The 18172-nt window shown below is 42.9% G+C and overlaps 1 protein-coding gene across 1 annotated transcript in view; it reads right to left on the bottom strand.

Annotated features, from left to right (window-relative positions):
- Ints3 (integrator complex subunit 3) overlaps positions 1 to 18172 on the bottom strand; it is a 41827-nt gene that overhangs the window by 14772 nt on the left and 8883 nt on the right. Inside the window, exons 2-10 of the mRNA XM_046421612.2 lie at positions 17446 to 17529; positions 15896 to 15979; positions 9130 to 9243; positions 8732 to 8816; positions 7019 to 7085; positions 4362 to 4506; positions 3332 to 3461; positions 1667 to 1764; positions 74 to 265 (exon numbers count right to left, since the gene is read on the bottom strand). Coding sequence (XP_046277568.1) covers positions 74 to 265; positions 1667 to 1764; positions 3332 to 3461; positions 4362 to 4506; positions 7019 to 7085; positions 8732 to 8816; positions 9130 to 9243; positions 15896 to 15979; positions 17446 to 17529 — 999 coding nt within the window. The remainder of the gene's footprint in view (positions 1 to 73; positions 266 to 1666; positions 1765 to 3331; positions 3462 to 4361; positions 4507 to 7018; positions 7086 to 8731; positions 8817 to 9129; positions 9244 to 15895; positions 15980 to 17445; positions 17530 to 18172) is intronic.

Genomic DNA, 18172 nt, shown 5'->3' on the forward strand with positions numbered 1-18172 from the left:
AGCAAGAAGCATGGAAATACAGAAGGCATCCTTCACTGTCCAACATCCTCTACCCTGTGGCCCAGCCCCCTACCGTGCATGTTGTCAGGAGCCAACCAATGATGGCCCATCGAGGCAAGATGTCAGAACTCAGCACTTCATTAGAAGGGTGGACTACCCCACAGATGTAGCGAATGAGGTCACAGCGTAGAGACTGACTGTCTGGGGTTGACAAATACTGGCGCTGGAACCAGTCTTGGTATCTCTTTTGTTGACCAAACCGCACCTGAGGAGGGAAAAGTTAGAAAAAGAAACTTGGAAAGCAGGGTGGAATCTATGAGAACTGTTAAACTCCATGTTTGACCTAGACCTTCATTTCTTCCTACAACTTACTCATTAGCTCACACTGTCTCTTGAGTGTCTTTTCCTTTTGGGGTTATTTCATGATTTTAAAAAGTACTCTAAGTCTTTCTAGGCTGCCTTGCATGTCATGGGTGCATTCATTCTCAGCCCTGACCTGATGCCACATTTACCCCCAACAATTGTGGTCTATTTTTGGCTCCTTGCTCCAACACTGGTCACTGAAGATTTGGTCCTAAGTATAATCTTTTCTTATTTTCTGGAGCCTACTGGACAACAAGGAATGTTCCTTGAAAGCAAGAACTAAACCTGTTCACCATTCAGCACTGAGTGCTTCCTGCCATCCAGCAACCTAACAGGACCATTATCCAAGGCACAGACTCTAAAACTTCTTTTTTTTTTCTTCAGGGAATCACGATAGTGTTTTTTTTTTTTTTTTTAGTTATCGGTGGACACAACATCTTTGTTTGTATGTGGTGCTGAGGATCAAACCCAGGCCGCACGCATGCCAGGCGAGCGCGCTACCGCTTGAGCCACATCCCCAGCCCTCTAAAACTTCTAAATAGACCCAAATGGTTATAAATAGCAAAAAAGGAGGATCTGTTTTCCTCCTCTATTCCCCTGTCAGAAGAAATCCAAATGGCAGAAAGGTAAACAAAAAGTTACACTCAGACCACACTTCACAACAAAACTTCCTGCAATGATGGTAGCCATGAGCAGTTCAGATGTAGCTTCTGCAAACAAGATACTAAATTTTAACTAACTTATATTTAAATTGCAAAATATGGCTAGTGGCTATTACAAAGGACACCAAAGGTCTGGACAGTTCTCCTAGATAACTTGGGGATCCAAAAGTTGGCTAGGGCAGTGGTTCTTTATTTGATCAGATTCCATCTATAACATGTTCCTCAAGCAGTTTTACCACCGTTCAGCCATATTTGGACACTAAAAGGTCATAGCTACCTTGAAAGCTCACAGTTTCCCTGGAAGAACCATGGACAGAATAAACATTCTCACTCTAAACTTTAACAGCACAGTTCACACTTGCATATAATTCTCTGCATAATGGCTACTTTAGATAGACTGAAAGCTTCACAGAGCTAGAACTGCATCTCTCTTATTCAACCCTTATCTCCAATTCTTAGCACTGAGCACAGTGTATAGGCACAGAATTAACAAAGGAAAGAAGCCAGTAGCCATGTGGATAAGGGCTACCACTTAGCTACCACTCTGTGGATCAGTACTCAGAGTAACAGATCTGCAGACAGAAGCAAGAAGCCCAACTAGCACCTGCAATTCCTCTTCCTGTTGCAATAGGTGAGCTCACCCGGGATGTCATGAAGAGGAGCTTAGTTTCCATATCTGGGGTTAGACGACATGCTAGGAATTTTCGGGATGTTCTTGACTGAAGAAGCTGTAGGATACCTGAGCCAAGTGTTTTAGGGAAGAAAAAAGAGAGAAACCTGAGAACTACGGAATGGCAGACAGATGGGAAAACTGGGCCAGGTACTGATGGCCAGTGGTCTTGTTCATGAGGCAATTCCAAGCATCAACACAGATGGGGATTCTAACTAGCATCTGTGCGTTTTGTCCAACCAACTACATTCCTGTTACATTAATTCCCTTCCTCTGCTGGTTTTACAGAGTCCCCTACCCCCATTATTGCAGTTGGCAACAGGTGGGAAAATTAAGAGAAAAATATGGAAACTCTAGCTTGTCTTCCTGCTCCTGATCCTTGCATGGATGTGATGTGGCAGCATAACCATAAGCTCTGGAGTCAGGATAACCTGATCCAAATCCTGCCTGTCACTTACACTTGAGCAAATTAACCTGTTTGAACCTCAGTTTCTTTTATTTTCTCTCTTTTTTTTAGGGGGTGATACTGGGGTAGAGAACCTAAGGGTGCTCTACCACTGAGTCACATCCCCAGCCTATCTATCTATCTATCTATCTATCTATCTATCTATCATTTTTATTTTTTGTGGTGTTAGAGATTGAACCCAGGGCCTTGTGCATGCACTGGCCAACTGAGATAAGCACTGTACCAACTGAGCTATATCCCCAGCCCAAGCCCTTTTATTTTTGAGACAGGGTCTTGCTAGGTTGCCCAGGCTGGCCTCGAACTTTCAATACTCCTACTTCAGCCTTCTGAGTCATTGGGATTATAGGTGTGTGCTACCATGTCCAGCTCCGTTTCTTTTTTTGAACCTCAGTTTCTTCAACTGTAAGGGAAATAAAATACCCATAATCTAGAGCTGTTCTAAGGTTTAAATTACATACATATGCCTAACATAGAGGTGACACTCAAAGTAACCTGACATGTTTGATGTAAGAATAGTGCATTATCAGGTAGCACCAGCACTTTCCCCACTTCTCAGATTCTAGAAGAGTGCTCTGTAGGTGTGCGTGCATATGTATGAATGTGCTTTAAAGGTGGGCCAGGGAGCAAAGCTGTAGAGTTATTGCTCTGGGAAAGGGAAAGGGACATTGAAAGGACCATGTCAGGGGAAAGAACACAGAGACTCTCTCCCCTAAAGATGATTTAGGCCAAGTTGGATCCTTGGAATTAAGAGGCCAGACTGCTTCCAGGGAGGGGCCATCTCTTACAGGACTAATTCTAGCTCCTCTGCTGACTCAGTCTCATGGAGTTGACCTCTGACTCCCTGCCAGACTCATTGAAGTCAAAGACTGGTCATCAGCTCACCTCCTGAGCCAAGGAGCTTCCAGGAGAGGAAGAAGATCATAGTTCTCACTATTTTCTTAGGAGTAATGATAGCTGGAGTCTGCCAAGCAGGGACTGTCTAGGAATCACATGAATTGTTCAGTACTTCTGCGGTTCCAATATCTAGCTGTACTTGGCAAAGCTTGCCCTGCCCCAAACCTTCTCTGATTGCCAAAGGCAGTCCTACCCACCAACCTCTGCCCTCTGAATATAGGACATATAGGCTAACTTGCCATCTCTCAAGGACAAGATGCCCAAGGGCTTACTTACCTGTAAATTGAGGACTCAAGGCCTGAGGGTTATGGATAATATCTTTCCAAAGCAGTTCAAATTCTGGTATCCTAGCAACATTCTGAAGTAGTCTTACAAGGTCCCGGCCAATCATCAAACATTCCATGAACTTGATGTGAGGAGGTGAAGGAAGTGGGGACAGGAAAGAGAATAAAAACACAGACTGTTTACCTTCTGGAGAGAGGACAAAAGAACAGCATGTTCCAGGGAGGGAAGGAAAGAAGGTTGAAGGGACTATGTGATTTCTTCTAGAACCAAGGGATTGGTTCCTAGCTGTTTATGGAAGAGAGCTGGAAGCTAGGGACTGATACCAAGGAAGAAAAGTTACTGGGAAGTGCTGAAGCCCTGCTGACTTTCACACTAATCTATTCCCTTCTCCACCCAGAACTGTTCTGATTTAGTTCAAAGAGACTAAGATTCCAAAACTATTGGACAGGCAAGTGGAGCCCCAGACACCCTACCCCAAAATTCTTGTACAACAGAACCTCTTGTGGTAATGGAAATGATCTACATTTATGCATTCCAAACAATACCATTAGCAACATGTGGCTAACGTAATTAAGGAACTTTAAAATCTGACATTAATTAATAAATTACCAAATGTAGTCAACAGCCATTATATTAACTTAATTCTAGGATCTCTCTCTTGGGAGATCTGATAGCAGACAATTCATAATCCCACATGACCATGGCAATTACTTGGGTAGGTGGTAGGATGACAGAACAGCTTAAGTGGGTATACAAAAGAACAGCTTGGGTCTGTTGTACAACAGTGTCCTTGACAGTGACCAGGAAAATCCCCAGGATGCTAGCATTTCTAGGAACAAGGGTTATTCCACACTGATTCTCCCTCCTTAGATTCTACTCTTATCTAAGGACAATGAAAAATGCTAGATTTTAAACCACTTCCACATCTGAAAAGGCATCTCCAGTCCTGGTGCATGAAACCTATAGGGGCATCCCATCCTGGGTCTCATTTCCCCATACTGATCTTATCCTACTTCCTCACCCGTTCCCGAAGCAGCGAGATGCAGAAGTCCACCTCCTTCTGCCGCAGGGCCTGGAGCTGGGCAGTCCCATGGTGGTCAACGATGAGACGGAGATATGTGTAAACAGCCATGGCAATGAGGATGCTGCTCTTCAGTACCCACTCCCTGCAGGAGGGAAAGACACTGCACCTGTACTCTGTCGTAGACCTACGCACACTCCCAATCACCCGCTTAAACTCGGCTCCAGCAACTCAATAATGTTTGATGCTCACACACTGGGAGGAGGTTCTTTGTTTTTCTGCTTGCTTGCTTAGGCTGTTATCTCAAAACTATCAACTAGCTAAGAGAAGGACAACTTCCTAATTTTCTCTATTTGGCAACCAATAAAAATAGATGCCAAAAGGAAAAAAAATCTTTTCTTACCATGTAACCACTTATGTAGCTTCCAATAAAATAACTTTGTACATTGACTCACCTATTCAAACATTTACTGAGTGCCTATCATGTGCCAAGCAATGTGTGAGGTACTAGGGTCAGAGATGAACCGTTTCTCCCAGTTCATCTGTGGGGAAAGTTCTGTTAAGTCAATAGTTCTTAAGTGTGGTGCCAGGATCTCTGGGGATTTCCAAGACCCTTTTCAGGACCAGGAGTTCTCAGAACACACCATGCTAGCCCTTCTGTCACACTTGTCACTAACAGTTTACCACACCACAAACCTTTCCCTGACTCACTAGCTGCTGACCCCACCCTCAGACAATGAGTCACCTGCTCTAAATCATAATCTGAAAAAAGAACCTGATTCTGGATGGCAAAGCTCATTTTCCCAGGAGTTTTAGAATTTCCCTGGGGAAAACAGAGTAATGAAAGAATTACTTGTTCCCTGCTGCTTTAAAAGGGGTAGAGAGAAAAACACAGTGGGAAGATTCCTAAAATCCCCAATGCTGTTTCTTGTGCTACTTCTGTGGAGTAGTATCCGCCAAGCAAAGAGTTTGTAATGGCTTTGGCATCCCTGCTGGAAGGCCAACTGGAGGAAGACGACAGTGAGTTTAATTAATCCAACCAGGCAACATCCTGATTCTGGAAATGTGCTCAAGTCACCTAATTAAAAGAAACTGGCATTTTCCTTTCAAGAAAAAAAAAAAAGAAAGAAAGAAAGAAAACACTAGCCAAGGACATGAGCCCTGCTCCCAGTTACCTTTTACCCCTACAGCCTGAAAACATTTGGAAGGGTGTGAGAAGGAAGGTATGGAGGAAGACAGTTTAAACTTTGAAGTACTATCTTTTACCAAAAAATGTGAGTTTCTGGAGAGTAGGGAAAGTTACCAAGCTGTTATTTGACACCTATATGGGAAATTCAGCTTTAAGGCAAGGGGACAGGATACATCTGGAACCAGGAATAAAATGAGAAAAATAGCTTTTCAAGAACATTATTAACAGGAATGACAAACATATCTGAATTGTAGAATGGCATAAGAAAGAGAAAGAGGGATGCAAGTGAGGCCTTCTAATCCAGGACATTAAATAAATACTGATGTTTGCTGGGTGCAGTGGCACACACCTGTAATCCCAGCAGCACCAGAAGCTGAGATAGGAGGATCGTGAGTTCAAAGCCAGTCTCAGCAATGACAAGGCGCTAAGCAACTCAGTGAGACCCTGTCTCTAAATAAAATACAAAATAGGGCTGGAGATGTGGCTCAGTGGTAGCATGCCCCAGAGTTCAATTCCTGGTAATCCCCGGCCCCCCGCCCCCCCCAAAAAAAGAAATATGATACCTAAGAGAAGCAGAAACCTGGCAAGAAACTGTTAAGATCTTGCCCATGCTGGTGTCATGTTGCCAGATTCAGTGCAGCTGCACATCTGTGCCAGGGCACTAGGTGGCACTGCACAGCTGGCCTGCGTGGCTCTCAGGCTTGGCAGTAGGCAGCACAAGTGTGAATCATGGGAGGAGGTCCATTCTTTGAAAATGTGGACAATATGAACACTATCAGCACTCTCAAGAATCTTACTACTATGGTGTTCTTATCCAGAGAGACTCAAAAAATAAGCAAAATGAAGACTGGGGCCACAGGACCAAGGAGGAAGACCTCATTCCCAAACAAATTCAGAAATGGAATAGTCCTCATAAAATTTCTGGTCCTTCAGTTTGATGAGGAAGGGAAAGAATCAGCCAGAAAGCCCTATATGCCTCTCTCTACCACTGGAGGCTCCAAGCCCTCTATGGGGGATCAGGATCTCTATTACCTCCCTACCCCTGCTGCCATCCGAACCACTTCAAAAACAGTGTGTTTGAGAAGTTTGGAAGGGAGAAGAGGTACCTGCCAAGCCTGGGTGGCTGGCTGGTCCCGCTCTGTTGAGCTCATTCTTCCCCTACCTCCCCTCCAAAGATAAACATTCCAAGGAGGTCTGGATCAAAAATAAACCCTTATCAGATGAAACTGGTTTTTCCTGGGCTCAGAAAACAGGCCCTTCTTTCCCACTCCTTTATCCCTTGGGCCACACTACAGCATTAATTTCTTTACTTGCCATCAATATGGTCGCCTCCCCCACTTGATGCTGGCTTCCTCCTCTCTAACCTAAGGTGTTTTAGGGTCACACAGTCCTCTCTTCTCCACTTCCCACACTCATATGCTTTCTGGTCATATCTGGTTCTTGCCCCACCCTTCATGATGGACTCTACCTCTGCTCCGTGAGGATATCCAGAACACTTTCTGCCAACCAGATATTTTTGGCTGTAACATCTCCACCTGATGAAAAAAAAAAAAAAAAAGTAGGGGGGGAAGAATCAGAATACAGTAGCTCTAATTAGCAACTTAGCTAATCCATCTCTTCACTCATCTTGCTGGTCTACCCTGTTATCCCATCACTGTTATCCTGAGTGTTAGGATAAATTGTCTTCTTTTCCATCCGATTTTTAAAAAATTCCCTTTGCCTCCAGAGAGAAGAAGAGAAGGGAATGTTCTGAATTTTTCTTTTCTTTTCTTTTTAATATTTATTTATTTATGTATTTTTTTAGTTTTAGGTGGACACATTATTTTATTTTTATGTGGTGCTGAGGATCGAACCCAGTGCCTCATGCATGCTAGGCAAGCGCTCTACCACTGAGCCACAACCCCAGCCCCTGTTCTGAATTTTTCTAGAAACCAGAGCTGTTGCTTTTCCAGACTGGAAACTTGAGTGGGAACACGCTGGCCCTTGAAAAGGAATCCCATGGTTGGAAAGAAAGGATGATGTCTCAAAAAGGGCCTGAGAGGTGCGGGCGGCTGGCAACAGCTGCAATCCAGCATCTGGATGTTCCCTGTGCTCAAGCTCACAACAAGCCAAGGGTTTCTTGTTTCCAGGTATCAGTCTTCAGTTCTTGCTATGGAACTTCCTGGGGCAGAATTAATATGCAGCAATGCCAGACCAAAGTCTTGGGATAAGAAGTGGGAGCTAGGAGGCCCAAATAGGGAAGAAAGTGCTGGAGAAAGGATAAAAATAACCAGCACAACACTGCTATACCTTGCACTAAGTTCCAATTAAACATTTCGATGTTCACATAGTCACATATCACACAGACAACGGTTCAAACACACCAAACAGGGGCATCAGTGTTATATAAAATCCTAAAGAGAAAGCCAAGCAGCAATGGGCAAATAATGAGGTAAAACAGGAGGGTAGTTTTTTAAACACACACACAATCTTGAGAGTAAAAGAGGAAGCTCAGGCAGGCCTCTTCCATATTCATTGGCTCAGACAGATGTCACCAATGCCAAGATGATAATAAAACCTAAATGTCAGGGTCTGTTCTGTAACATCCTTTGTCCCTCAGACTGGTCCCAATCAGTTGTCATAATTATTAGGGAGCAATTGTTCAGAACACAGGGGTGGAGCCAGGGAAGATGTCTAGATTTCTGAAAGCATAATAATACAGGGATGAATTATTTCCCCTTAATTTTCTCCTCATTCCTTCCTGATTCAATATGCCACAAAAACCCAGAATGAAGCCTGGCTAAAATAGGTCAAATATTCTGCTAGGCTTTAGATTTGACAGGAAAGAAAACAAAGCAAAACTTATTGCTTCAAAAGGGCTCCTGTGATTTTTCAACCAATTTCTTCCTGAAACACATGAAGCCAGATGTCTGTATCAGAAAGAAAGAGCCTAAGTAACCCAGGAATCAGGTTCCATGGGTGCTTAATCAGTCTTTATTGCCTAGCCTTAGTCTCTGGGCTCCTCTCCTTTCTTCTTAAATATTTTTAGTTGTAGATGGATGCAATACCTTTATTTATGTATTTATTTTTATGTGGTGTAGAGGATCGATCCCCATGCCTCACAGTGGGAGGCAAGCGCTCCACCACTGAGCCACAACCCCAGCGCTCTCTTTCTTCTTTATGCTCTTGACTTTCAACTCACCTGCAATCTGCTTCATAAATGTCATGCAAACACCATCAGCTCCCAGAACCCCACTCTTCACTAGTTCCCGTACCAACCACACCAACTAGAGAGAGGAGAAAATATGAAGAGCATGAACTGTGAGTTTGAGAAAGGAGCTAACTTAACCATATTACAAATTAGGTACACAATGATAGGGGTATGTTGCCTCAATTCCTCCTTCCCTTCTCTGTAAGGGATCCCCCCCCCCCACGGTTAATGTCTTTGAGCTGGATCCCTTCTTATTCTTTTCTTTTCTTTTTTTTTTTTTTTTTTTGATGTTAGGGACAGAACCCAGGGCCTTGTGCATACTAGGCACACACTTTACCACTGAGATAACGCTCCCAATCCCTGGATCCTTCTTTTCTTCCTATTCTTACCTGAGTTCGGCACGTATCCTGCAACTTTAGGTACTTCTCCATAAGTATTTGGTTGATTTTATTCAGGACAATATTCATGCCATCACGACTCACCAGAGCCAAGTCTCGGTAACACTGCAAAAAGCAAAGTTTGTGAGCAATTAGTAAGTTGAGGAAAAGGTTCCTAAGCCCACTCACAGTGCACCTCTTGCCCTCTAGTCTCTTAAACTTAACACCAGTGAGACACCAAGTAGCGATGAAACACTTTCCATTCTGGATATTTTCCTTCCACAGGGCTCCTTTATCCCATATCTACCCCTTGGTCTGTCACACAGGGTGGGGGGAAAGCACCGAGCAATTTTCTAATAAGACTGGAAAGCCTGCTGGACAAAGCTCCTAGTCCTATCCCTTTCCCCCTTCCTCCCTTCTCAGGAAGTATCCTACTGTTTGATGCCACAAGCTGAGCTAAACCAGGTGGAGGCCATCTGCTTTTCATCTGCCAGTAAAAGGTCATTGCAGAATGGGTTTAGTTGAATGAGCCATAAAGCAACCAGAGGTTTTTAGACCCGATATGACCCAGACAGATGCCACAAAGAAAGCACTAAGGGATCAGGGCTCCAGAGAAACAACAAAACCCAAACTGAATTTTCTTACTAAATGTCTATCTTCTTCTTTCTGGATACCCTTTGCTTTTGTCAAGTATTGAAAGAAGAATGGTCCTTCAATATCCCCACCCCAGGGGCAGGGATGGTAGGACAGTTTTTTCTGTGAGAGTCGTTGTTTCCTTTCCTCTTTGAGCTTTTCTCACTAGTCTTTCCAGTGAGCCCAAACTCCTGGGGGAATACCTTCAGGGATCTCGTTAGAAGCCCCCTTAGCCTGCTCAGTTCTGTCCTGTTAAGGTTTCATCCAAAAGGTATAAAGCAGGCAGGTATCAAGGATGGCATCAAGAATAATAACAATAGCTAATATTCATTTGTCTTGTATTATATACATTATTACACTTGACACACATAACAACCCTTTGAATTAGGTATTACGTATGATTAGATAGGCAGAAAAGTTAAAGCACATAGCTCCAGGTTACATAAGAGATTAGAAGAATAATCAAGATTCAAATCCTGGCAGTCTAATTCCACATTCCATGCTTAACCACCTCTTATACTAAAGTGAGAAATAACTGAAAAAGAAAGACCCTGTTGGGGAATCAGAAAAGCAGGAAGGTGGTAGAGGGGTGAGTGGGTGGCAGGGTAATGAATTACTGCCAACATGCTGGCCAGCAAATTGGGCAGATCAGTCAGAGGTAAGTCACAGAATGGGCAAAGAGAAGGATCAGGGAGGCGAAGGCAGAAGGAAAATCTGTGTTGGGCCAAGGACAAAGACATTAAGTATAAAGGAGGCTTGTCTGTTCAAATCAAAGTCAAAACCCCAGAAATGCAGAAAAGACCCAGGACAGGGAAAGAAGACAATTCTCTCAGGAGATACAGGGTCAGATGAAGAGGGCAGATAATGCCTGCCTAATTTCATGCTCCAACTGGGACCTTTAACAACCACAACTGCTGGTAACACATGGCAGCTGGGTACCAAGAGGCTCATATTCCTGATGCTGCCAGCTGTCTTACCAACCTCTGCGCCAGTTTGCTGACTGCCTTAGAAGAGAAGCATATGGGAGAAAAAGACAAAACTCAGCAATGAACACAGAAGAAAAGCAGAGGGTCTCAAAGAAAGGAGGGGGGACAGGATGGTGCTGAGGTAGCACATCTAGCCTGACCCTCTTGAGAGCACTGATGTTTTAGCCTCAGTCCCCAACCTTCTTTCTGGAGCTGCCTGCTGAGAGAAGTACCTAGACCAAGAAATGCCTTGACTCTCTGAGGGAGTGAGACCTTGGCACTGATGTTACACCCTTTCCAATCACCTTCATCTACTGACTTATAGAGCCTACACAGCGTTAGCTTCCCTCCTTACCAACTTCCCAGCCAGGCGTGCTCACAGCTGTTTAGTTCAGTTAACAAATACGAAATAAGCAAAGTCAAAGAATACAAACATTCCCAAGAACTGACAAGAGGGCAGGTCAAATCAAGAAGGTACTATTGGAACAGAACCCACCCCATGAATATTCTACTTTCTACACAAAAATTACCACTCATTCCTTAACTGTGTTATCCTCTCTACCCACTAAGAAGTCCCAGAAGGAGCTGATCCTGACTCTATGAACTTGCCACCAACTGACAGAGGCTTCCCAGCTCATGCTTTCCTAGGGCAGGTTGCTTTTCTTTTTGGTCCAGGGGGTTGAAAATGCACGGGTGCTTAACCACTGAGCCACATTCCAAGCCCCATTTCGTATTTTATTTAGAGACAGAGTGAGTTGCTTTGGGCCTCATTTTTTACTGAGACTGGCTTTGAACTTGAGATCCTCCCACCTCAGCCTCCCCAAACTGCTGGAAGCCAAGCCTAGGACAGGTTTTCTAATGAGTTCAAAACTCAGTTTCCACCATCTTTTCTTCCCTGCCTCTTAACTCTTGGCCTATGGAGATTCAGGAAAAACTAAATCTCAAATCCATCCTGGGATTTCTGTTCCAAAGGTAAAATTAACCTCAAATAAACATTCAGAAACAGTTCTCTTGCTGAAGCCTGAAACAATGTCTTAAGATCAGTCCTTATCAGTAACTCCCGCCTAAAATGTTTGCAGGACAGAACTATTTCACAAGACAATTACCTTTTTAGGAAGAAGGATCAAAGCTCAAGGGAGATATATCATCAGTTCTCCCACCACTCTCTGACTTGGCTCAAAGTCTCTGAATGAGTCACTACCTGATACCTCCTCACTCACCTAAAATTGTGTCCTCCTGATTCTATCTCTACCATTTTCTGAAGAGGCCTGATCTGGGGACTCAGATTGAGTCTCACTGGTAAAGGATTTACTTGGAAGTATTTAGCATGTGAACATGAATCCTGGTGTACCTGTCAATCAGTTATGAGACCCAAGGTGAGATGTCTGACCTCCCCAGGGAGCACAGGGCCTCCCTCAGGGGCTGTCCTAATACAAAAGAGGAGTGCTCTAGCCCTTGCTGGGTTTGGACAGCCTAACTATATAACAAGCACTTACAACATAGAGCCCAGTGGCCTTGTTCACTGCCATGCCAGGTTAAGAACCAGAAATACCAGATATGTCTTCCTCTCTTCACTGAGGTTTATTGATTTACTCTGTCTGATTTAGAACTCACCTGAAACAAACAATCTTTTCCAGCAGGCAAGAGTAAATTGTACTAAGATGACTAAAAAAGGTTTTGATTTTGTTGCTGCTCTTTTTTTTTTTTTTTTAAGAGAGAGAGAGAGAGAGAATTTTTAATATTTATTTTTTTAGTTTTCGGCAGACACAACATCTTTGTTTGTATGTGGTGCTGAGGATTGCACCCGGGCCGCAGGCATGCCAGGCAAGCGCGCTACCGCTTGAGCCACATCCCCAGCCCTGCTCTTTTGTTTTAAGTGCTAGGGATCTAACCCAGGGCTTTGCACATGCTAGGCAAGTGATCTACCATTGGGCTGCATCCTTAGTCCTTTAATGAGATTTTATGAATAAAATTTTATAAATAAAATTTATAAAATAAAATTTTATTTTATAAATAAAAATTTATACAAGATGGAATAGAGCAGGGTATGATGGCTGAGACAGCAGGATCAAAAGTTTTGAGTCCAGACTGGCAACTTAGCAAGACCCTATATCACAATAAAATAAAAAGGGTTAGGGATATAGCTCAGTGGTAGAGTACTCCTGGGTTCAATTCCCACTATTGTGGGAGAGGGGGCAAATTAAAATTAGAACTATCATATGACCCAGCTATACCACTCCTGGGTATACATCTCAAGAAAATGATATCAGCATTCAAAAGAGGAAATGCATACCCATGTTTATTACGGCACCATTCACAATAGCTAAGATATAGAATCATCTATGTGCCCATTAACAGATGAATGAATTAAAAAAATGGTACATATACACAATGGAGTATTATTCAGCCATAAAGAAGAATAAAATCCTATCATTTGCAGGAAAATGGATGAAAGTAGAAGAGGAACCATCAGGGTCAGGGAAGGGTAAGGAGAAACAGTAGAAATGGGAGAATGGGGAAAGAAAGAGAGAGGAGGGCAAGAAAGAGGGTAAATATTATTAAAGCCTGATATATGGAAGTAACACACTGAAATTAATTAACTTGTGTAATGTTCATTAATAATTACAATTTTGAAAAAGGAAAAAAAAATCCATACAAGAGAAAATTAAACCTTCTACTCTCATCTTTGCCAACAATTTCTTTAAAATGAAGGGGATCTGTTGGGCACAGTGGCACACATCTGTAATCCCAGTGCCTCCAGAGGTTGATGCAGGAGGACTGCGAGTTCAAAGCCAGCCTCAGCAATTCAGCAAGACCCTAAGCAACTCAGCGAGACCCTGTCTCTAAATAAAATATTAAAAAGGGCTGGAGTTGCTAGGGGCGGTGGCACATGCCTGTAATCCCAATGGCTCGGGAGGTTGAGATAGGAGGATCATGAGTTCAAAGTCAGCCTCAGCAATGGCAAGGCACTAAGCAACTCAGTGAGACCCTGTCTCTAAATAAAATACAAAATAGGGCTGGGGATGTGGCTCAGTAGTCAAGTGCCCCCGAGTTCAGTCCCCGGTACCCCACCACCACCAAAAAAAAGGGCTGGAGTTATGCTCAGTGGTTAAGCACCTCTGGGTTCAATCCCCCATACCCACTGCCCCTGCCAAAAATGAAGGGGATAATATACTGTTTAACACTACCAAATGGGAAACATTCATTTTCTAGGGTCTTGATGAATTCAGTATAAAAATGAAATATCAACTTTACAAAGTCCTAGTCCAAAATCACCTGGGCTCTCCTGGGAACCAAGGAGGCTGAGGCAGGAGGATCATAAGTTCAAAGCCAGCCTCGGCAATAGCAAGGTGTTGAGCAACTCAGTGAGACCCTGTCTCTAAGTAAAATAAAAATAAGGCTGGGGATGGGGCTCAGTGGTCGAGTGCCCTTGAGTTCAACCCCTGGTACCCCCAACAAAAAAAGGACTTTGAATACTTGCTGGATCACCATCTGCCTAACCTCAGACCCTTCCTATTACAGCTAACATCAGGTACAAACAAGTCAGGTTGCCACACCCATAAATCCTTCCCCCAAGGTTAATCCAAACTGCTATGCCAGAAGACCATAGCATCCTATCCTTACCCCTGGGAGTGAGTTTCCTTTGGTTATCCCTAACAAGGATGACATCTCTAATCACCAAGTACCACACAGGTAAAGTGAGAGCAGGTTGCGGGGACAGAAAAAAGCCCCCACCACATCCAATTTTTTGGAAGCATCAAATGAGATATTCTCTGGCAAAGTCTAGAAGAATGCTACACAAAGAGCATGTCTGCTTCCTTCCACACCCACCTTGTTCATGAAAGAGCCAATGAGAGGCTGAGTTCTCCCAACTCTGGGGGTGTCAAACTCGCCCAAAGCCAGAGTCTTATAAAACATTTTAAGCCAGATTCCAGACACATTTTATTTTTTTGATACCAGGGATTAAACCCAGGGTCACAACCACTAAGACACATCCTAAGTCCATTTTTATATTTTATTTAGACAGGTTCTTGCTGAGTTGCTTAGGGATGCTATAAGTTACTGAGGCTGGTTGAGAACTTGCAATCCTCCTGCCTCAGCCTCTCAAGCTGCTGGGTTTACAGGCATGCACCACCGTGCCGGGCCAGACACATACATCATCATGCCGAGACTCAAAGGACATGGAATTACTGGAAAGGGGAAATCTAGGCAGGCAGAAGACTTAATTTTGCTATGTTATTATAAAAAGAACAGAATGCACAGAGATCATACCGCCTAGACCTTCACTTTAAGGAAGAATCCCAATTATATTATTCTGCGTAAAGACTCCTTTTCTGTTTACAAAGAGCTACAGACTAGGTTTACTGTATTCCTCAGTAAGTTGGACTCCAGCACTCTCTATAATCTGTTTTCATTGAAAAAAGGACCAGGAGTTGAACCCAGGGTCTCCTGCATGCTAGGCACCAGCTATATCATGAGGTATATCCTCAACTCTCTTTTATTTTGAGGCAGAGTTTCACTAAATTGTCCAAGCTGTTCCTACCTCAGCCTCCTGAGTAGCTAGGATTAGTTATCTACTCTAAATTCTACTTGCCACCAATTTTTTTTTTTTGATACTGGGGATTGATTGTAGCGGGGCTTAACCACTGAGCCCCATGCCCAGCCTTTTTTTATTTTGAGACAGGGTCTTTCTAAATTGCTTAAGGCTCACTAAACTGCTAAGTCTGTCTTTGGATTTGCAATCCTCCTGACTCAGCCTCCCAAGTTGCTAGGATTACAGCTACTTGCTGCAAATTTAAGCCTGCTTTCTATTCACCTGCTAATGGGGATGCTCTTCTGAATAAGAACTTTCACTGATATCATTACAGTGGTTTTCTTCTCTCCTAGGATTAGATCCCAGCCCTTTGAGCCTCACCTCATACACCTAAAATTTCAATCTGTAAGTGCTTTTCACTCTCACAACTGCCTTTTCTTGCCTTTTAGCTTTAGGGTCTGGGAACAGAAAGAACTTGGAGAATAATCAATTCACTGAGAATAAAAAGGGATTAAAATTACATTTGGAGAACAAATTGATTCAGCACTAGTCAAAGAGTCTGATATGTCCCCAGTTAAATGGTAAATTTCACCATATTCCCAGATCCTGTCTGAGAGGGTCTGTGGGTCCACAGCAGGTATCTTACCTTCTGGGCTTGGGCAGGTTCTGTGAGAACAAGAGTAAAGAGGCCCAGACAGATTTCCTCATGTTGGGGGGGACCTTTGCAAACCTGGAAAGTGAGGAAGGGAATAAAGTAGTTGGTGGTACTCAAATTCAAGCACAGTATCACCCAGAAAACTAAAGCCTCCTAACATGCAATGGAGAATGATCAACTCTTGAATCGGATTATTTTCTTCTCTTAAAAGGGATGAAGCTAGGTGGACAGTGGCCCACACCGGTATTCCAAGGAACTGGGGAGGCGGGAGAATCTCAAGTTTGAGACTAGCGGGGTGGAGATGTGGCTCAGGCATGCGTGCGGCCCGGGTTCAATCCTCAGCACCACATACAAAACAAAGATGTTGTGTCTGCCGAAAACTAAAATGAATATTTGAAAAAAAAAAAAAAGTTTGAGACTAGCCTCAGCAACTTAGTGAGACTCTGTATCCAAAAAAAAGGGGTGGTTGGGTGGGTGGGGTGAGGCTGGGAAGTATACTCAGTGGTAAAGCACCCAGTATCAAAAAAAAGGATGAGACATCTGTTTTAGGAGAGAGGTGGAGGGAAGGGATAACCTTTATTGCTTTCTCGAGCCACCTGAAGTAAGCCAGAAATAGAAAAGAGAGTGTTTAAGATAGGAAAAATAAAACCAAAAAGTCCTCCTCCCCCGCTCTATCAGATCTTAGCAGCACACAGTAGAAAGGCAGCTGCTAGACTGAGGTTGTGGCTCAGTGGCAGAGTGTTCACCACTTGAGTTCAATTCTCAGCACCACATAAAAATGCTGTGTCCACCTAAAACTAAAAAAAAAAGGCAGCTGCTACCAACAAGCCTACCTACCAACCCTAACTATGGGCAAATCAATAAGTCTCTGAGATTTCTAAAATGAAGACATAATAAGAGATTGTGGCTCAGCGGTAGAGCGCTTGCCTAGCATGGGCGGAACCCGGGTTCGATCCTCAGCACCACATACAAACAAAGATGTTGTGTCCGCCGAAAACTAAAAAATAAATATTGAAAAAAAAAAAAAGACATAAGAATAATATACAGGGGTGGGGGTTGTGGCTCAGTGACAGAATGCTTGCCTAGCATGTGTGAGGCATTGGGTTCAATCTCTAGAACCACATAAAATAAACAAACAAACAAATAAATAAATAAATAAAACAAATAAAATAAAGGTATTGTGTCCATGTAGAACAAAAAAATAAAAATACAACAATAAGCAGGTAATACCTACTGAACATTTACTGTGAACCTGAGATTACTCTAAGTCCTTCACATGTACCATTTATTTTGACCACACAGTTCAATGGAAACGTAAAAGATAAAATATGTGAGGATAATTTGCAAAGAAAAAACTACTACCGAACTGAATTTATTAAAAGGTTGTTATTTAAAAACATATAAGACTCTAGTAGGTAGCTTTCCACCCTAAAAGAGGAGTTAAAAAACCCTAGATCTTACCCACTTAATCTTTCCATATTTCTGGTTGTATCTAAGAACTTTCCAGAAGCAGAAATGGATACAAGGAGTGCTGTACTTACATAAGCATTAAGGGCATCATTGGCCTCTCTCTCAGAGACACCAGTTGTCATTGACGTCACAATGTTCATACACCTTTCCAATCTCTGGGGAGAGTGAGAACAAAATAACAGTGTGTCAGTATCACCTACGAAGTATTGTTACTTTTTTTTTTTTTTGGTGCTAGGCATTGAACCCAGGGCACTTACCCATTGAACCACATCTCCAGCCCTATTTTTACATACTTTATTTAGAAACAGGGTCTCGCTAAGTTGCTTAGGGCCTCGCTAAATTGCTAAGCTGGATTTGAACTCATGATCCTCTTGCCTCAGACTCCCAAACAGCTAGGATTTTAGGCATGTAGCACCATGCCTAGGTGCTCCACCATTGTTCTACATGGACACAATACCTTTATGGCCCCAAAAAAGTTCTTAAAAAATTCAAACCTGATGATGTCTCTAGCTCTAACTGCCTTTAAAAAAAAAAATAAAAGGAAAAGGAGAAGTCCTTCCTTATAGTAGAGCACCATCTAACAAATATAGAAAGAATAGCAAGAATAATAGTTGATTTAGGCAAATATTTTCAATAGATGTTTACCAGTAGGTAAAACTTTCAAGAGAAAGAAGATTCACTCAAACTTATAAATCTCAGAGGGAAAATAATAAATGTAAGAAGACCTGGAGGGCATCACCTTAACCAAGGAACCAAAGTACACTATATGCATCTGATAAGATGCACTGAAGATAGGTG

Source organism: Marmota monax, unplaced genomic scaffold (genome assembly GCF_021218885.2).
Source record: "Marmota monax isolate L192 unplaced genomic scaffold, Marmota_monax_Labrador192_F-V1.1 WCK01_AAM20220418_F8-fsc00108, whole genome shotgun sequence".
In the NCBI taxonomy this organism is placed as follows: domain Eukaryota; kingdom Metazoa; phylum Chordata; class Mammalia; order Rodentia; family Sciuridae; genus Marmota; species Marmota monax.